The following is a 21,563-nucleotide window of genomic DNA, read 5'->3' as shown; positions in this document are numbered from 1 at the left end:
ACATTTCAAAACTATAAAAATGAAAAATGAATGGACCAAATAGTCATTTCTTAAAAGTATAATGACCAAAATGAATCAAACATAAATGTGTAAGTACCAAAATTAATATTTTGAAAGTATAAAGATTGAAATGAACAAAAATTGAAAGTATAGAAATCAAAATAAATATGTTCGAAGTACTGAGATTGAAATAAACCGAAACCAAATTACAAGGATAAAAATAGTATTTAAACATAATTTTTATTAAGTACAAATCAAGGTCATAGACTCCAAAATTCAAAAGAAGAGAAATGAAAAGAAAAGAAAACGACGCCGTGCCGTTTGATAGGGAAAAAGAGAGGAAAAAAAAAGAAAAGAAAAAAGGGAAAAAAACCGCCCCGCCATTTTCCATTTTCCCTAATACCTCCTTCCTCCTCCAAAACAAGGGAGTTGCAGAGAGCTTGGAGCTACATAGCAATGGGCACCTCTGTTCAAGTGACACCTCTTTGCGGGGTGTACAATGAAAATCCTTTATCGTATTTGGTTTCTGTTGACGGTTTCAACTTCCTTATCGACTGCGGTTGGAACGACCACTTCGATCCTGCTCTTCTTCAACCTTTATCCAGGTTCGCTTTCTCAGTATTTCTTCGTAATTTTCTTTGTTTGAGCTGAATTCTTAAGTTCCTTGTATCGAAGCTGCTGAATGCAATCTGAAAGATTACTATACTGGTACTGGCTGCTTTAGGAAATTAGTGATCCCTAGCTGTTTTTGCCGGTTTTGAAACGTGTTAGGTTGCTGAGAAAATCACTGGAATGCTTCATTGGAAGTTCTACTTACTTTTGAATCGAATAATTTTTGTGGATTAAAAGGATAAGAATGAATAGTAACTCATTGGTTAAATGGCTTCTCAGCGAATGGGCTACAAGCTCTACAAGTTCTTTATTTTTGTTTAATTCTCGCCCTTAATACGTAATGTGGTATTTCAGGGTGGCATCGACGATTGATGCAGTTTTGATATCACATCCTGATACACTTCACCTCGGTGCTCTTCCTTATGCTATGAAACAACTTGGACTTTCTGCTCCAGTTTTTTCCACTGAACCCGTGTACCGATTGGGTCTTCTTACAATGTATGATCAGTTCATCGCGAGGAAGGTAAAGGTTTTTCCTGTAATTTGGTTCTTAACGTTATTAATTAACCAAATCAAAACAAGCCACTACACTATTTAGCTAGACTTTGAAAAAGTACTGGCCCTCAAGTTTCTTTACTCAAGGACCAAGTTGTAGATCTTGATCTAGTAAGCTTGTCTGCGTGCCCTGAAGTTTGGAGTGCAGTAAAGAAAGGAGTCTTTTTGTTTGAGGGGTAGATTCCTACAATTATATGAGTGATGACTGACCTAGCAAGTTTTTGTTAGTTTAAGTATGATATTTATGCAGTTAACTTATCTAGGTCAGTCTTCACTCGCCAGTTTATATGTGGGCTTGGACCTTTGAAATTTTTGCTATATGCTGTCCCAAAGAATTTTATTTTTCTTTATTACTTGTGGTTGGGTGGGGGGTGGGGAATCATTAGCAGATCCAACTTTTGTATTTTGTTAGAACGGTGATGCTAATCTATTGCCGGCATTTCATTTTGTTATTCAAATCAGAATAATAATCTCTACATCACAAATTTACCGTTGATTCCTAGTTGGTGTTTAGTTTACACTAGCTTTTCATTCGATTGGCTCTTCTTAACTGTCTTGATGCTGGGTGTTGCCATATGAAAACGTCCTCTTTCCCCTCTGCAGCAAGTATCAGAGTTTGATTTATTTACACTGGATGATATCGATTCTGCGTTCCAAGTTGTAACCAGACTAACATACTCCCAGAATCATCATCTTTCAGGTGGGTATTCTTGATCTTGTTTATTGTTAGATCAAAGCTAATTGATCCCTCTTTCTCTTGGTTGCCTAATGATTGTGTGTTGTCTATACCAATGATCCCACCTTATGATTCTTGGAAAGCCATTCAGTCATTCATCTCGGAAGCACAAACATGTTATGACGTGATATGTTACAAATGACTGTCCTTTTTCAAGCTAAAAGGAAAGAGAAGGGGGAAAAAAAAAAGAGAAAGAACCATAGGACATGCACATGGCAACAACATGTTTTCTGAAATACTTTTTCTGTAATGTATGGTATGATATAGGAGTTAAGATATGTGTCCTATGGGAAATTAAAGAAGCCAATGACATGCTTCCAAAGATGCTACACTCTATAACAAAAGCTTAGAAAAGCAATGGAAAACCAGAGTAAAGTATTTATCATTATTCAATTTCTTAAATGATAAGGAAATTCGGTGTAAAATATGCCCATACCATTGATATACTTAAGCGTTTAATATTTGAACTCCTTTATCATCCCTCCTTTTGTTTACTTTTTTGTACTTCAAAGCTTTTGTTTCTTATTCACATAAATTCTCTTTGCTCTCTTATTTTGTTGTATCCTCATGCTCGAGCTTGTTTGCATAGTGTTTGATATTAAACTTATATATATATATATATATAACAATCGAGTTTGAATGTCACTCCAATTAGTGTTGGATTGTTAAGCTATCTAACCTATATTAACATGGCCCACTACTTAGATTGAATTGTTCATTTTCCATAGTTCGTGTAGCGATGAGATACTCTGTAAATTTTATTGATGAAGAAACCGTCTTTCTTTGAAAATAAGTGAAAAAATACATGAAGGCAATATAAAGGAGAGCTTCAATACAAAAGAAGCAAAAGCAATAGGCTAACAGAAACTACAAATCTACTAAATGAGGCTCCAATTTAAAATCTATTTCACTTTGCTAGATGAGACAAAGCTTTCATTAAGAACAATAAAATAATATGGAGGAAGCCAGACAGCTTAACAAAACAAGGGCTGACTTGAAACCACTCAGGGGGCGTTTGGGGCAAAAAGTTGGTTATTATAGTTGGGTTATAATAGTTTGTGTTTGGGGTGTAGATTGTTTTAGTTTGAGAAGGAAATGGCAAACACTATAGCAAAGAATAAAAAATGATGAATGTAAAATAGTAAAAACTGTAGCAAATCGGAGTTTTGAAATAGTGTTGAATGTAGCTAATTGGGATTACAAAATAGTATTTACAGTAGTAAGAGGTAGTTATTATAGTCTTAGGATAGTCCCTGTTTCAAACGCCCCTCAATATTTTCAACAAAAGAAGTGGATATCTCAAAACAAAGGAAAAGTAAAGACCAAAAGCCAAATATTGTTCCGTTTAGCACTCAGGAAGAGGGTTAGTGCTTACTGTTTGTTTACCAATACTTAGGTTGTACATAACTAATTCCAACACACCCCACCTCCCCCCACCCCCCCGCGCCCGGTTCTCCTTCTCTTCTCTAATATTTTGTGACAGGCAAAGGAGAGGGAATAGTTATTGCACCTCATGTGGCTGGACATCTCTTGGGGGGAACCCTATGGAAGATAACTAAGGATGGAGAAGATGTTATATATGCTGTTGACTTCAACCACCGCAAGGAAAGGTATATTAACTGTTGTTACAAGCAACATCATTTGTGTAAAGATCACTCACGCAAAAGTATAATGCACAATACTTATTTAACTAACTATCAGGCATCTGAACGGAACAATTCTAGAGTCATTCGTGCGACCTGCTGTATTGATAACTGATGCTTATAATGCTCTAAATAATCAGCCTTATAGACGGCAAAAGGACAAAGAATTTGGAGGTACTTAGAATCCTGCCTGAGCTTCCACCTCTTGCCTCATTATCCTCCTCCATGCCCTACTTGTAGCAAAAATGTGTATTCTAAAAATCCTTTGTTAAGGATGCTTAGTCATTTTTGCCAAGAATTGTTGATAAATGTTACCATTTTGATTAACATAGATACTATTCAGAAGACTTTAAGAGCTAATGGCAATGTCTTACTTCCTGTTGATACTGCTGGGCGAGTGTTGGAGCTTATTCAAATTTTGGAATGGGTTAGTTGGGGAAAGATAAAAATCCTTTGTCCTTTCTTCTCTTTCAGTTAAAAGTTTTTAGTTGTATTAATTAAGTAGTAATATTCTCTGTCTGATTGTTATTATTGCAGTACTGGGAAGAGGAAAGTTTAAATTATCCCATTTTCTTTTTAACCTACGTTGCATCCAGCACAATTGATTATATCAAGAGTTTCCTAGAGTGGATGAGTGATACAATAGCAAAGTCTTTTGAACACACACGGAACAACGCTTTTCTTCTCAAGTAAGTATACTTTCAAGGGTTAAGATTTTTGTCTTTTGATAGGAAACTAATTCATTTAAAAAGAAAGGAGTTAAGAAACAGGGGGTAGTTACCAGTAACTCCCATTGTCTTGAGGGTTCAAGCGTGACATATTTCACACTTGATAACATGCTGTATTTACTTTTGATTAAAGAAATTGAGATAGACTAAAATAAATTTTAGTATAGCAGAGTGCCGTGTGAAGTGATACAAATGGAACTAGGAACTCTTATCAGGCTGTTGTTCTAAATCTTGCAGGCATGTTACCCTTCTAATCAACAAAAGTGAACTTGATAATGCTCCAGATGGTCCAAAGGTTCATTGCCACAAATTGTTAATTTTGCTTAACATTTGCCTCCTTTTGCTTGAGGTTCAATTGAATTGGCGTTCATGTGGGGTCTCTTATAGGTGGTTCTAGCATCAATGGCTAGTTTGGAAGCTGGTTACTCACATGACATTTTTGTTGACTGGGCAATGGATGCCAAAAACCTCGTCCTTTTTTCTGAAAGAGGCCAGGTATTTTTAGTAACTTGTTTACTTGATTAGCACTCCAGACTCTAATGATTTTTCCTGTTTGATTTTCTATTTATCTTCACTTGGAACTTAGTAACTGTTGTCCAAAATTTATTTGTTACAGTTGCATAAATGCGTTCGATCCATCTTTGTTACCATTTTTCAAATATATTCCATAGGAATAGAGGTTCTTCATAGAAAATTAAAACACATTTAATCGTATTGAAAGTTTCTTTGTTTATTGTTCTAGGATATGTTTAATCTCCTTTTGCTTCAATTTTCTAGTAGATAGTTTTTCTAACAATAGTCAGTGATTCATTGGTAGTCTTAAGTATACTCTTGGTGTCTTGAGCATGTCCTGATATGACTGTGCTTGGAAGTTGAAGCAGTATTTTTTCCTTTCTTTCTTTTTTCACCTTCTGTATGTACTTGCTCAACTGCATGCTTCTTTAAACTCTTATAACTTCTACTATATTGTGAATGCATAACCCCATCAGTTGGAAAATGTAGTTTGGCACTTTGGCCCGCATGCTTCAAGCAGATCCACCTCCCAAAGCTGTTAAGGTAACTGTGTCTAAGAGAGTCCCTTTGACTGGAGATGAGCTTATTGCTTATGAAGAAGAGCAAAACAGGAAAAAGGAGGAAGCTCTTAAGGCTAGTTTGCTTAAGGAGGAACAATCTAAAGCATCTCATGGAACTGATAATGATGCTGGTGATCCAATGATCATTGATGCTAGCAGTAATGTAGCACCAGATGGTATGATGATTGATAACTGCAGTTTTCTAGACACGTGCAAATTTTCTTCAGTAAGGAAGTTATGAACATCCTTTCTATCTACATGAATTGGAAAATATATTTTAAGTGAAAGTGGGATTTTGTTAATTTGGTTACATAAATATTTAGCAAAATATTTTTCCAAACTCTATCATGGAAACACAGAACACCGAGTTATTACTTGCTGCTCTGATGGATCAGGTTTCTACTTCGATTTTTTTTGGTTAGCTTTAAATGCTAATGGAGAAGATTGTATTCTTTAACATGGTGTAGAAATGCTATAATTTTCCCGAGGCCCATCTATAACTTAGGGTCTCTCTATTGCTTGGACAATACCGGGTATTTTATTAAGGTCTCATTATCTTTTCTCAGTCCTCTGAACATACATGCATTTCAGTGACACTAGAAAAGAGGATCCTTATCTTCACTACAATCTTCAAATGATCTGTGATTTTTTATTTGCTTTGAATCAATTTCCATTTTTTCACTTTATTGTAAAATCTCCCTGCATTTCTTCGTATTTTGGCTAATGGGCGTTTAGTAATTATTGTGGCAATTCTCCATACATGCCTATAAAAGTTTGTTTATTTATTTATCATTATTCTTTTTAATTGAAATTTCCTTAACATATGTTTTAATAATTTTTAGTGGAATTGATTGGTTGTCTGATTGTATCTTGCAGTAGGGGGTTCACATGGAGGTGCGTTCAGAGACATATTAATTGATGGTTTTGTTCCTCCTTTAACCAGCGTTGCTCCAATGTTTCCCTTTTATGAAAACACCTCCACGTGGGATGACTTTGGTGAAGTAATCAATCCTGACGATTATGTAATTAAGGATGAAGACATGGACCAAGCAGCGATGCATGTAAGATAATTTGATTGAAATGAAATGTTAAATTGTTGATAGGTTGTGGGTTCTTATAGAAAGTCTTTCTTGTGGTAAAACTTAGGAAACTGATTTGTTTTGTTTTGAAAATAGAAAAATATAAAAAATATTTTGTTAATTAACATTTGGAATGCAATATCCTGTTTGGGTTGTTTTGAGAATGGGATTCTTTTCCTTTTCTTTTCTTTATCTTATGGTTGGTTGAGAAGCCATTTTTTTTTCTCCCCCTCCTTTTGGTGGGTGGGGGTTGTTCTGTTATTATTGATATTGATGAGAAACCAGCATTTTTCATTGTGGATGAAACTGAATTGTATGCCCTTCGTCATTTGTCATTTTGGATGGATTGCTTATTTACAAGAATCATGCTTACAGGCTGGTGGGGACGTGGATGGAAAACTAGATGAAACTGCTGCTAACTTGATTCTGGATATGAAGCCTTCGAAAGTTGTATCTAACGAATTGACAGTAAGTTGACCTTCTTAAATTTTTGTTAAGGTTTATATTGGTTGGCTGAAGTCACACGATTGTGTATTTGTCACCCATATATATATATTTCCTGATCAATCACATTTTTTTTCAAGTGCTGAATTTTATGCTTTCCGTTAATCATCTTTGTTCCCATGTTCAATTTGATGATACGATCAAGTTATTTATCTATTGACCGAAGCAATAAATGTTTCTGCAATTTCCCATTCCAGGTCCAAGTTAAATGCTCATTGCATTACATGGATTTTGAAGGCCGTTCAGATGGGAGATCAATTAAATCAATACTCTCCCACGTTGCTCCCTTGAAGCTTGTATGGTGTTTTCTTACAACTGCACTTGCGTTGTGTATGAATAAGCTTGTGCCTTTGTAACTATAGCTTGTAGGAAGAAAGTTCTGTTTAGCTAAGCTAAGTTGGTGAACTCTGAAAAATTTTCTTTGAGTTGGTCGGATTTTTAAATTTCCACATCCCATGTACTTGCGATAGCTTTTTGCTTTTTCACTAGACATTGTTCATTTTACCACAAAAACTACTTTAATCAACAATTCGACCGTTTGATTTTGCCTAGTTATTTACATTGTTATTTGAAGGTTTTGGTGCATGGAACCGCAGAGGCCACTGAGCATCTTAAGCAACATTGCCTTAAAAATGTCTGTCCCCATGTCTATGCCCCCCAAATTGAAGAAACGATTGATGTTACTTCTGATTTGTGTGCATATAAGGTATAGTCGGCACTCTTCATTTCCTTTTCAGGTTATCATTTCATATACTGAGACTAAGAAAATCTCCAATTCTTGAATTTCAGGTACAACTTTCAGAGAAGCTGATGAGTAATGTGCTGTTTAAGAAGGTAAAGCTTTTGGACATCCAAGCAAATTTCCTCTCAAAATCAGCTTGTATTTTGTATTAGTACAAGCAGTCTTCCCTATGATATCTAACGTAATTTCAAATACAGCTAGGAGATTATGAAATCGCTTGGCTTGATGCTGAAGTAGGGAAGACCGAGAATGAAACGTTATCTTTGCTTCCCCTCTCAAAGGCTGCTTCGCCTCATAAATCTGTTCTTGTTGGTGATTTAAAAATGGCTGACTTCAAACAATTTCTTGCCAGCAAGGGAATACAGGTACCTTTGCTTATGGACCTCCCAAGGGAAGGAAACAAATAGCTCCTTTTTGACATTTATAGACACTAAATATACAATTTAGTAAGAAAAATGAACGATATTGTCGTCCTATATGCATTGCAGGTTGAATTTGCTGGGGGTGCTTTGAGATGTGGCGAGTATGTCACCCTACGCAAGGTTACAGATGCAAGTCAAAAGGTGAGAACTTTCAAGAAAATGGAAAATAAACAAAAATTCAAGTGTTCAATTTTGGAAAAAATTGAAGTGCCCGCCAATTACTCAAAATAGCTTCTGAAACACTTTCTAAGTGTATTTTAAACAATTTTTTAATCAAAAGAGTTTAAATAAAAATGACTTTTCTGAAAAATATTTTTTTCCTCTGGTCTATCCAAATATGCCCTTAATATTGCTTGTCGAATTTGAACCATGTTTCAGCTTCATACCAAAAACGAATTGCATATTTGCTTGTGATGGTTTTGTTTGGCTAATACCATTTTCATGCCTTGCTTCTAAGCATAAACATTAAATATAGTACATTCAATTTATGCAGGGTGGTGGTTCTGGCACACATCAAGTTGTCATTGAAGGGCCCTTATGTGAGGATTATTATAAAATTCGGGAACTTTTGTATTCACAATTTTATTTGCTATAGTTGAGATGCCTCGTTGAACATGGAAGAGATCCAGCAATTTTAAGTATGAACTGCCTAGTAAAAAATGTATTAATCTTTTCTTGTTTCTCAATTGTGTTTTTTAGGTATGTTTCATTGCTGAAATTAGACGGATAAAAAAAAAATCCACTTTTTTTTATGGCTTTGGTAGTCTATGAAACTGAAGAATGTAAGCTAATTCATGCTACCATGGTCTCAAAGCCAGGTTAACCATAAGTTGATGGGTCTACAGTTGCTCGTAAAAGCAGCAGCCATGGCCGGCTTAACTTCCTTAGGGGAACTCCAAGATCAATTTTGTTGAGAGGTGTTTACTGCTCAGTGAAAATGTTGCTCCTAGATCAAGTGAAACACAATAAGCATTTGTTTGGAATTAGTGCTAAAAAAATGATATATATATATCAACCTTCTAAAAATAGTTCATTCAGTTAATATGCAACCTTCTAGTCTTTGATTTGTCCAAAGTCTTTGCACTTATTGCAATATCTTTGCCCATACCATTGACAAGTGCTACATATTACATGGATATCCTCCTGGATATCGTTAGAAGGGCAGGTCAAATAATCAAGTTCATAAAGCTCCAACTCCTAATCATGCTTCTACCAACAACACCAACGAATATGTCTATGGAACACCTACTTTGACGTTTGCTTTGATCAAAGATACTCTTACTCAATGTCATAATATCCTCACGATGTTTCAATCCAAACTTGTTGCAGTGAAGAATGATGTTGATTCTATCATACATATGGTAGGTATTTGCTCTACATCCACCTCTATTGATGACTGGATTGTTGATTCTGGTGCTTCCACACGTTTTCAAAAGCATCTGTTTATTGATTTGAAGCCCCTTGCTCTGTTGTTCTTCCTAATAATGCACGCATTCCAATGCATTTTGCTGGGACAATTGCTCTTCTTTTATCCATTAGATTGTATCATGCCCTTTATGTACCATAATTTCAGTATAACCTGCTCTTCGTCTGTGTTTTGATGTCTGATTATACTTTGTCCGTGAGATTCTGTACTAATTTCTATGATATTAAGGAAAAGCCAACTTTAAAGATGATTGGCAGGGGCAGGTACGTGATGACTTATACATCCTTAAGCAACCATATTAAGTTGTTGATTCTGTACCCAATGCTTCTGTTAATGTTGTTTTACGCATCATCTACCATTTGGCATTCCAGGCTTGGACATTCTTCCATTTCTCGTTTATCTGCTCTTAAAGATGTTTTATTGATTGACTCTTCATTACTATATAATGCATATCCTTGTGATATATCTAAACAGAGAGACTTTCTTTTGAGTCTCATGATCATAGATCTCCTGTTGTTTTTTACCTGTTACATGTTGATATTTGGGGTCACTTTTCAATAGTTCATATGCTTGTCATAAGTACTGTTGCAATACAGAACTTTTTCTATATTTCTTGTGATGTTTTTACAAGAGAGAGCATCCCTTATATATACAACCATGATAGCTAATTATGGAAAAACTTATAACAGTAAAAAAATGTACATATGGAAAGAATAAAAGTAAACCCAAATTACAGGGAATAAAATCATATGTACAAAGTAAGAGGAGATTTTCCATATTCAACACTCCCCTCAAGCTGGGCAATATATGTTGATTAAGCCCAGCTTGATTTTTAAGTCTTCAAACATATTTTTGAAAAGGGCCTTTGTTAGTATGTTAGCAATTTGTCTTTTGGTAGGTATGTAGTTGAGTGAGATGCTTTTCTTTTCAATTTTTTCTTTAATAAAGTGCCGATCAATGTCCACATGTTTTATGCGATCATGATGGACTGGGTCTTTGGCGATATTGATAGTAGCTTGATTATCACAGTGTACCTCCATTGGCTCTTCTAATTTGATTTTAAGTTCAGATAGAATGCTTTTGAGCCACGTTCCTTCACATATTCCTTGAGCTAGAGCTCTTAGTTCTGCTTCAGCACTGCTTCTGGATACTACAGATTGTTTCTTACTTCACCAGGTGACTAAATTTCCCCAAACAAAGGTGCAATATCCGAAAGTTGACCTTCTGTCTATTTTTGAGCTTGCCCAATCGGCATCTGTGAAGATTTCGATGTTTCTTCTCTTAGATTTCTTGAAGTATAATCCCTCTTCTGGAGTTCCTTTCAAGTACCTGAGTATTCTGTATACAGCTTGCATATTGTCTTTTGTTGAACTGTTCATAAATTGACTTACAAAGCTAACTACAAAACAGATATCATGTCTTGTGTGAGTTAGGTAAATCAATTTTCCAGCTAGCCTTTGATACTGTTCTTTGTTAACCAGTTTGTGATTTTTTTCTTTGATTATGTGATTGTTTGTGTCAATTGGAGTATTAGCAGGCTTGCATCCAAGCATTCCAGTTTCCTTTAATAGGTCAAGGACATATTTTCTTTGAGAAATGCTTAAGCCTGTTTTTGAGCAGGCCACTTCCATTCCTAGGAAGTATTTAAGGTTGCCTAAGTCTTTTACTTTGAATTCCTTGGCTAAGAGAAATTTTAGATTTCTTATTTCTTCTTCATGGTCTCCAGTAAGGATAATGTCATCTACATAGACAATGATAATTGCTATTTTACTTGTCCAAGAATGTTTGACGAAGAGAGTATGGTCAGATTGACATTGTGAGTACCCGTTTTCCTTTACCACTCTTGAGAATTTATCAAACCACGCCCTAGGGGATTGTTTTAGGCCATATAGGGATTTTTTTAGTTTGTATACCTTATTTATGGTTTGAGTAGATTCTACACTGGCCGATATATCCATATACACTTCTTCTAAATCTCCATTAAGGAATGCATTATGTCTAATTGGTGAAGAATCCAATCATTATTCACAGCTAGGGAAAACAGAACACGAATAGTATTTAATTTTTCCACCAAGGCAAATGTTTCTTAATAGTCAATGCCATAGGATTGGGTGAATCCTTTAGCGACGAGTCTAGCTTTGAACCTCTCTATTTCTCCATTAGCCTTGTACTTGATGGTGAAAATCCATTTGCATCCTACTGTTTTCTTTCTTGGAGGTATGTCTGTTATTTCTTATGTATGGTTCTTTTCCAAGGCCTTTATTTCGTCTAATACAGCTTGCTTCCTATTAATGTCCTTGAGGGCTTCATAGACATTGTTCGGAATGTAAACTTGGGATAGTGTAGTTGTGAATGCTTTAAACTAGGGAGAGGGGTTTTTGTAGGACAGGTAGTTTTGGATGGGATGCATCGTACAGATTCTTACCCCTTTCTGTTTTGCAATAGGAAGATCAATGTCTTCAGTAAGTATTTCAGCTGTGGAGTTGGAGACATGATTTTCTTGTATTTCGGTTGGGTTTTGATTGAGTACTGGTGCATGTTCAAAGGTGTTCTTCCTTCTAGTATAGACTATAGGATATTTCTTACTTTCTAGTGGGCCTTGATTGAGAATATCTATTTCATGTATATAAGGAACATACGGAGCACTCTTTTCAATGATATCTAGTTTTTGGTTTCCTTCGTTTTTCGTTTTCTATGAGGGTGGAAGGTTCAATGGTGTCTTGCTTTTTGAAGTAAGGTTGGGTTTCAAAGAAGGTTGCATCAATGGATGTATAGAACCTTTTTGTAGTTGGTGAGTAGCATTTGTATCCCTTTTGGCTTGGAGCATAACCGAGAAAGAAGCATTTTATTGCCTTAGGATCTAACTTACTCTTATTGGGTTTATGATCTTGGACAAAAACTGTGCAACCAAATATTTTTAAAGGGACTTGAGAAAATTATCTATCATGTGAAAATACTTCCTTAAGTTTTTGTAAGGGAGTTTTGAAGCCTAATATTCGAGAGGGCATTCTACTAATAAGGTAGGTGGTGGTTAGAACCGCTTCTCTCCAAAAAAATGTTGGAGGTGTTAGCTTGACACATTAAAGCTCTAGAAACTTCTAGGAGATGTCTGTTTTTTCTCTCCGCAATTCCATTTTGCTGGGGAGTGTTAGGACATGTACTCATGTGGCCAATATCTTTTTCATTTAGAAAATTTTTCAAGGAAATGTTAAGATAATCCTTAGCATTGTCAGTGTGAAGGATTTGGATTTTCGTGCTAAAGAGATTGAGAATCATGACAAACAGATTCTGGAATATGGAAGTAACTTCAGATTTTTCTTTCATTAAAAACACCCAAGTAAGTCTAGTGTGATCGTCGATAAATGAAACAAACCATTTAGCTCCTGTTACATTATGAACTCTACTAGGTCCCCAAACATCACTATGCATCATAGAAAAGGGATAAGAGGGTTTATATGCACTTACCGGATATGAGGATCAAGCCAACTTTGCCATTTCACAAGACTCACATTGAAACACTTGAGAACTTTTATTGAAAATATCTGGAAACATTCGTTTCAAATATAGAAAATTGGGATGTCCTAAACGATTATGCCATAACATTATTGTACTATCATAATTGTCTTTAGAAGCAACAAAAGTAGATGTACTAACATAATTATCTTTAGAGACAATAAAATTAGATGTACTAGATGTACTATCATAATAGTCTTTAGAAATAAAATGAGATTTGCTAAGACCTAACTTCTTGACTTGTGGCTAGTATGTAGAGACCTGAGGTTTCCTTAGCATTGCCAATCATCTTCCCCGAATTCAAATCCTGAAATATGCAATTATATGAGTAAAAAGTTTCACTGTAGTTTTTCATAAATTTTAGTTTGCTTATGGAAAGAAGATTGCATTTAAGATTTGGGACATGCAACACATTCTCTAATACTAGATCTTTAGATACAAACATATTGTCAATTCCCATTACTTTAGAATAGGTACCATCGGCAATCTTTACAGTAATTTGATTGTTACAGTATGTGTAAAGTGAGATGTTATCTGTCATGTGTTTGATGCACCAGAGTCAATAATCCAAGTACTACAATTTTCTTTGGTTGCATTAAGGGGCCAAAGAAAGTTACCTGATTGTGCCATTGTTGCTACGCTGGTTTTTGATTTTTTTTAGTAGGTTTTGGTTAACCGAATAGTTTTTAGAGAAGGTCCAACTGCTCCTTAGTAAACACATTATATTCAGGGTTGACGTTACATTCTGATGATGTACTTGTTTAATAGGCCTTTCCACGTCTGTCTCTTGCACCTTTGATGGGCTTCCAATCTGGAGGTTTTCCATGAATATCCCAACACACTTTTTTAGTGTGTCCTGGTTTTTTACAGTATTCACACCATGGTCTTGGTTTTTGTTGCCGATTCTCATTTCCTGTGTAGTTCTGGTTTCGATTGTAATGGTTATCATGAGTATTTGTATGTACCTCATTACCGAGGTTTTGAGCAAGTAAGGCTGATCCTTCAGATTTTGAACTGGCAGTCACTCCTAACATTAGTTTCTTCCTGCTTTCTTCTCTCACTTTTGCAAAAATTTCTTTGATGTTAGGTAATGGTTTAATAGCTAAGATTCTACCATGTACTTCATCGAGTTCTTTATTAAGGCCAAGCAAAAATTTGAACAAGTCGAGATAGTTGAGTAAAATAGTGAGTGACTTGCATATCCCCTTGTCGTAGCTCATGAATTTTGCCTTCAATTTCAAATGACTTTGCAATATTTTCTTAGTCAGAATAAGTTTCACGAGCTGCTTCCCAGATTTCGCTTGCAGTTGAGAAGAGTAAAAAAAACCTTCACCAATCTCTGTCGTCATGGAGTTGATTAGCCATGACATAACCATATTATTTTCTGCTTTCCATTTCTTGTATCTTTGATCAACTTGGTCTGGGATAGGATTTTTGCTTGATAGGTAATCTTCCTTTCCTTTTCCACATATGAACATCATAACTGATTGTGACCAATGTAGGTAATTCCTTCCATTTAATTTGTGATTAGTAATTGGAAGTACGGTCCCTTCAGTATTGTTAGAATTTATGGATGCCATAAAAAAAATTGTTGATTGGCAAAATAATTAATTAAGCAAGAAATAGGAAAACAAAAACAAAAAAAATAAAAAACTGATCAAAATTTGTCCAGACCTGTGATTTCACACGATCCAACCTAGAAGACTCAGACTCGGTTCGACCCGACTTCGTTCATGTGGCCCGGTGCAATTTTAACCCATTCACTCGAGGTTCCGTTGACCCGATCCGACCCAGAAGACGTTGACCCAGTTTTGGCCCAACTTCGTTCGCACGACTTGACGCAACTTAACCCGTTAACTCGAGGTTTTGTCGATGATTATGACTGCCGCGATTTCATTTTCCACCCATGGTCCAAAAATCTTCACGATCGGAGATGAGATTTTGGGAATCAGCACCCACGTATTCTTGGTCATCGATCGATGACTTCCGGTTGAAGAACATGTTCTTGGTCGTCAGTCGAAGACTATGTTTTGGCTGTGTTTCGTCGGTCGAAGACTTTGTTCTTCAGATTTTCAGATTGATGGCTAGGTTTGATGCATTTTTCTTCGGATGTGAAGCTTCACACAAGGAATCGATGGAGGTTTCTTCTGGTGCACTGATTCCAGCTACTAGGTATGTTTGAGATTTTCTGTTTTCTTTTTTAGGGTTTCAGACGTGAAACCTATAGAAAAGATTAATAGAGTTGGCTCTGATACCATGTTACAATACAAAACTTTTTCTATATTTCTTGTGATGTTTTTACAAGAGGGTGTATCCTTTATATATACAACTATGATAGCTAATTATGGAAAAACTTATAACAGTCAAAAAATGTACATATGGAAAGAATAAAAGTAAACCCAAATTACAGGGAATAAAATCATATGTACAAGGTAAGAGGAGATTTTCCATATTCGACAAGTACTTTCTTATTTTAGTTGATGATCATAACAGATTCACTTGGGTCTTTATGCGGAAGAACAAATCTTATGTATTGCATATTGTACCCCAGTTTTTTTGAATATGTTGAAACTCAGTATAGTAAGAAAATTAAAGTTTTTCATTAGAATTTATTGAATTCTTTCTACAAAAAGGAGTTGTGCATCAATTTTCTTATGTGGGAATACTAGAATAGGACTTTGTAGTAGAGAGGAAACATCAACATATCCTGAATATTGCTAGAGCATTATTTTTCCAGTCTTAAGTCCCTCTACATTTCTATAATGAATATGTCTTAACAACAATGCATCTCATTAACCAGATACCTTGTCCTATTTTCAAGTAGAAAACTTATATGAATTAGTATACTCTCAAGTGGCAGATTACTCAATACTAAAAACCTTTGGTTGCTTGTGTTTTGCATCAACTTTGTTCAATGGTCGTTCAAAATTCTCTCCAAGGGCTACACCAGCTATTTTCATTGGTTATCCATTAGGCATGAAGGTTTATAAGCTATTTGATATTGCCAACAACCATTTTTTTTCATCTTTAGAGATGTGATTTTCCATGAGAACATTTTCCCTTTTCATAAAGTTACATTGGAATATGAAACTGTTGACTTTGTCCCCATTCTAGTACTACCAAAAACTTTTGACATTGACATCCCAACTCATCCTCCCCATTACCCATTGGACACTTCACCAAATCCTATCTCAATATCTTCACCTTTGAACAATCCCATCAACATTGAAATCACCAATTCCTCTTCCCAAAATTTGAACCCCATCCTTTCAAATACCCTACCTACTTTAGTAATTCCACCAAATCCTCCTCTAATAATCCTGATCATTCTCCCCCCATTTCTCAAAATGATCCCTCTTTTTCATGACTTTCAAACTCTTTATATGTTTCACACCATTCAAATCCTTCACAACCTCCCCTTCATAGAACATTACGATCTATCAAGCCCCCTTCCTACTTACAAAACTATTATTGTAGTTTTACCTTGGTGCTTCATTACTCTTTTCTCCAACTCAGTATCTCCTTCATTCTATCCTATCAAATGATCAGCTTTCACCTGAATTTAGAACCCTCTCCTTGACCATAGCATTTAACTATAAGCCTCAATTCTATCATCAAGTTGTCCCTTATGACCATTGAAAATAAGCCATGTGCCTTGAACTCCAACCCATGGAAGAAAATCACACTTGGGATGTTCCTTAGCCTCCAATGAAGCACAACATTGGTTGCAAATGGATTTATAAAAATTAACATCGTGCAAATGGATCTATTGGGAGGTATAAAGCTTGCCTCATAGAAAAGGGATTACACTCAACAGGAAGAATTATACTTCATTGAAACTTTTTTCCCCGTTGCAAAGCTAGTCACTGTTCGAGTTCTCCTCACATTGGCAGTCTCTTACAATTGGCCCTCCTTTAGTAAGATGTCAATAATGTTTTTCTCCATGATGACTTATTTCAAGAAGTTTACATGGACTTACCACTTGGATATCAGGCTTGTGTGTCTATTAACAATGGAAAACTTGTTCGTAGATTAAAGAAGTCGATTTATGGTTTGAAGCAAGCTTCTCGTCAGTGGTTTGAAAAGTTCTCTAATGCTTTAGTCTCCCTTGATTTCAACAATAAAAGGCAGACTATTCTTTGTTTGTTCGAGGATTTGGAGATACTTTTATAGCTTTGTTGGTGTATATGGATGACATTGTCATCACTAGTGTTAATAAGCAACTCATTGATCAGCTCAAACATTTATTGAATGAACATTTCAAATTGAAAGATCTTGATCCTCTAAAGTATTTCCTAGGACTTGAACTCGTTATATCTTCTAAAGGTATCTCTATTTCTCGACGACATTATACTTTACAAATTTTTGAAGATACTGGTCATCTTGGTGCTAAACTTATTTATGTACTAATGAATCTTCATGTGAAATTTAAGAATTATGATGCGGATGTGCTCTCTGATTCATCTGAATATAGAGGATTGATTGAAAGATTACTCTATTTGACCATATCAAGACCTGACATTGTATTTGTTATTAACAAACTTAGTTAGTTTGTTGCTTGGCCATGTAAATCTCATCCGATAGCAACTCATTTTTTACTAAGGTACCTAAAATCATCTCCAGGTCAAGGTACTCTTATTTAGCCCACAAATTCCTTTCAATTATGAGCATTCGCTTATTCGAATTGGGAATCTTGCCTTGACACAAGGAAGTTTACTTCAGGTTTTTTATATTTTCATGGGAAATTCTCTTGTTTCATGGAAATCAAAGAAGTAAACAATGTGTTAAGGTCATCAACTGAAGCAAAGTACAAGGCACTTGCATCTACAACATGTGAATTGGTTCGGTTAACTTCTCTACTTCATGATTTGGGTATACCTAGTATTCAACCATCTATTGTATATTGTGATACTTAGATTGTTGTATATCTTGCTACAAATATGATATTCCACAAGCGCACCAAACTGATAAGATAAACATGCATAAAGTGGAAGCAAATAGAATCATTAAGCACTCTAATTACACTTAATTTGAGTTCAAAAGCATGCTTAAAATAGTTTCAATACAAAGAGAGTTTCATTTGTGTATACCTTTGTAGATTCACTTCAAATCCTTAGCAGACCACTAAGAGGAGCTTCTCTACTATTTCCAACCTTAGATTGAGTGGTGAAAACTCAAAATTGAGAAAATTGAGATGGGTTTAAGAGAGTTAAGAGTGAAAAATTAATTTTTCACAATTTATGTAGAAAACTGGTTGCATAAGTCTTCAAATTCATAAATTAAACCTTTTTATCAGTTGATACATGCAAGCACTAAGTTAATCAGCTAATTGACACTTTAATTAGCATTTAGATAGTGGGCAAGGTGTTAAAAATTGAATTTAAAAATGAAAAATTGATTTAATTTTAATTAACTAATTAAAAATTTAATTAATTAATTAATTAATTATTTAATATAAAATATTAATTTAATAAATTTAAACATGAATCCCTATTCATGTAATCAATATTTAAATATTTTAAACTATCCAATTACGTTTAATTTCGATAAATTTAAACATTAATTATATCGAATATATTTATCCAAACCCTAAAATTGAAATTGAACATTTCAAATTCCAAACCCTAATTTTGAATTTGAACAATTCAATTTCGCTCAATTTTCTAATCCAAGGTTTAATCTTTTACGAGCTAGTAGAATGACCTTATGGACCTACAGTTCATGAGCTCCAATGATTTGAGATTAATTAGTTAAACACTTTAACCCCAAATTAATCAATATTCGTTAACCATCGAGACATACCACTATAGCTCGATGGTTACACTCTCTTCACTATAGATATATTTCTGTCCATTTGATTTAACCATAATTAGTAAGTCGATCCTTCACAGGTCGTTCGTATTTTACAGCTAAGTCAAAATTACAGTTTTACCCCTGTAAATACATCTTGCTGCTTAAGCTCCCACTGATCCTCTATCGAACCATTGGTTTATAGTCTAACTTATAAACCACGTCCATCTCGGCCATAAGAGGGCGGGACCCCTTTGTTCAAGACCAGGAATCAGTACTTAAGGGAACAAACTATCTGCTAACTCTAAAACGGGTCAAAGTAAATTTTTGAAGGGACTCTAATTATAGTTCTAAAAGAACTCTAATTATAGAGGACCTATGAGCGAAAGCAGATCGTCAAAACTCCATTATGAAATAACTCATATATTTACAATTATACTTAAACAGATTATGCATTAAATCATAAATTACAACATGCTTTGAATTAAATACAAAGGATGAGAAACTATACCTTTGAAAAACCTTTCTTCAAGTATATCCCTCGATCGTTTAGCAACACACGAACAACTCGAACGCAACGAGCAAGACAATCTCCCTCAAACAGTAATAAGTAAAAACTCGATCTTCAAACAATCGGATACAACCACAAGATTACCTTAGTATTCTCGATGTGAGAATCCAGGAGTGGTAGGTTCTGACTTATTTTGGTTGGAGGGAGGATTTATAGTGGAGGAGGAGATGATCGAATAAGCGATGAACTATCGTGTAGAAGAAGTTTATCGTATAAACTAGATACTTGATCGTTTAGTCTCTCAAACTATCGTCTAGTAAACTCGATAGTGTAATATTAGTCGTCTTTTAGATTTTGAAATCAAATTTCATTTTATCCCACAATTGCCATAAAACCGTACAACTACCTACTAAGGGTAGTTATAGTGAAATAGATTTTTAATTATCAAATAATTACTAAATATAAATAAATATGATAACTAACTTATCATATTATATTTATAACTAATAGTTTTAATATTGCATCATATACAATATATAAACCATAGTTCTTTTTCTTTATTTTATGGCATTTAATATAAATCATATTTATATTAAATTTAATAACTATGAATCTAATTCATAGAAATTATATTTGAATCATATTCAGATACTAGTTTCTCCAATCAAACAATAATGTATCAAATACATTATATCAATTATATTATATAATTGAATCAATTTAATTATATCATATATAATCAAATTCCCTCTTATTAATTTGAGCATTTCAAATTAACCCAAAAACTGATTATCAACTTGAGTCCATTGAGCTACCAAGGGGACCTTATGAACCTGTAACTTGAAGCTCCAACAGTACGTGAATAACTGACTAAACTCTTTAATCACATTATCCACCATCCGTTAACTATCGGGCACTCTATTAAAGACCGACAGCTGCATTCTTCGCACTACAGATATATTTCTATGTCCATTAGATATAACCAATCAACAATACGATGACCATTCACAAATCGCTCATAAGTACAACTGGGTCAAATTACCGTTTTACCCTTGTAGTTACATCTCACTCCTTAAGTATCATTGATTCCTCTAATGAACAATAAATCATAATCACACTATGACTAAACCCCTCTCGAGGCAAGAGAGGGTGTGGCACCACATTGTTCAAGACTCAAAATCAGACTTTAAGGGAGCAATTTATCTACTTACCCCTGCATCGGAGAAGGAGTGAATTCCATCTTGTGTAGCTAATTTCCCAACTCCCCAATCAGACGAATTCCCAAAATGGTAGGCTTGTTGAGTCAGCGATCTAGTGACTCTCACCCATGCAAATCAAAGGACCGCCCTCATAGGTAGGAGTTTACAACTCACTCAGGATTATGGTCATCCTAGTGAAATGAAAGTCTCAATTATGAACGGTGTTATATAATGAGACTAAATATTTCGTGGTTCGGTCTCATACAAACTTCTTTGTATAGAATATCCCCACTCGAATGTTTAATACATGAATGATTAGGATCAGATCCTTTGTAGCACTTTACAACATTTGTAACACCTACAAAGTGAGTCATACTCGCAGTGTCACTAGGATAAGGTATCCCTCCTTATCCATATACTACAAACCATTTAGATTATCACTTAAAACACGATCCACTTATATGTCTCCATATACATATTTAAATTACAACGATAACCATAGATCTTAGTTTATTGGTTTGTGGTTAATGCAACTAAAACATCAAATTTTTTATAGACTGGAGTGAATAAAATATCATAAATCAAAAAATGTTTGTTCATACAAGTGTTTACAAACTATATACCCTATGAGATTTAGGGCATTAACCCCAACAATTCCATCTTGCAGAACTATGTCCCCAGCTATTTATCCAGTCTTATCCCGAACATGGGAGGCTTGTTGAGCAATGTTGTTGAACTACTCTCACCTATGCAGATCAAAGGATAATCCTGAATAAACAAGAGTTCATAGTTAGCTTGGGATTGAGATCGAGTTACCTTAGGTCATCGAATTGAAATAGTCAGTTTTAATATTAAACAGTCGTTATAAAGAAAAGTGACTATTTCATGGTCCTGTCTTATGTAAAAACTCTTTTGCATAGGATACCCCTAATCGTATATCTCCACATGATCAATTTCGGGATCACATCGTTTGTATTAGTATACAAAGTAGGCCGCATCCATAGTGTTCTCAGGACAAGGTACCCAATCT

The 21,563-nt window shown here is 34.9% G+C and overlaps 2 protein-coding genes across 4 annotated transcripts; one reads left to right on the top strand and one right to left on the bottom strand.

The window, feature by feature from the left end:
* Positions 1 to 313: 313 nt before the first annotated feature.
* CPSF100 (cleavage and polyadenylation specificity factor 100) lies at positions 314 to 9,120 on the top strand. Of its 3 annotated transcripts, none has more exons than XR_016532508.1 (19): positions 314 to 605; positions 967 to 1,135; positions 1,771 to 1,867; positions 3,387 to 3,513; positions 3,605 to 3,720; positions 3,879 to 3,973; positions 4,084 to 4,235; positions 4,512 to 4,569; positions 4,662 to 4,769; positions 5,277 to 5,523; positions 6,224 to 6,408; positions 6,802 to 6,894; positions 7,128 to 7,226; positions 7,505 to 7,636; positions 7,720 to 7,764; positions 7,870 to 8,037; positions 8,161 to 8,235; positions 8,588 to 8,755; positions 8,913 to 9,120. XR_016532508.1 is itself a non-coding variant. In XM_039043854.2 (18 exons), the coding sequence occupies exons 1-18, from the start codon at positions 457 to 459 to the stop codon at positions 8,687 to 8,689; spliced, it is 2,217 nt and encodes a 738-aa protein (XP_038899782.1). In that variant the 5' UTR covers positions 314 to 456; the 3' UTR covers positions 8,690 to 8,780. The 3 variants fall into 3 exon arrangements, 1 of the variants encoding a protein (XP_038899782.1); XR_016532509.1 differs by having other exon boundaries at positions 8,909 to 9,120; XM_039043854.2 differs by lacking the exon at positions 8,913 to 9,120 and having other exon boundaries at positions 8,588 to 8,780.
* A 4,674-nt stretch (positions 9,121 to 13,794) lies between these two features.
* LOC120076493 (uncharacterized) lies at positions 13,795 to 14,514 on the bottom strand. The gene has a single exon (XM_039030342.1). It carries the CDS (start codon positions 14,512 to 14,514, stop codon positions 13,795 to 13,797), a length of 720 nt encoding a protein of 239 aa, XP_038886270.1.
* Positions 14,515 to 21,563: the final 7,049 nt, after the last annotated feature.

This window comes from Benincasa hispida, chromosome 1, assembly GCF_027475165.1.
Source record: "Benincasa hispida cultivar pf3 chromosome 1, pf3_genome.v1.1, whole genome shotgun sequence".
NCBI lineage: Eukaryota > Viridiplantae > Streptophyta > Magnoliopsida > Cucurbitales > Cucurbitaceae > Benincasa > Benincasa hispida.
This window is presented reverse-complemented; position numbering and strand designations above follow the sequence as displayed.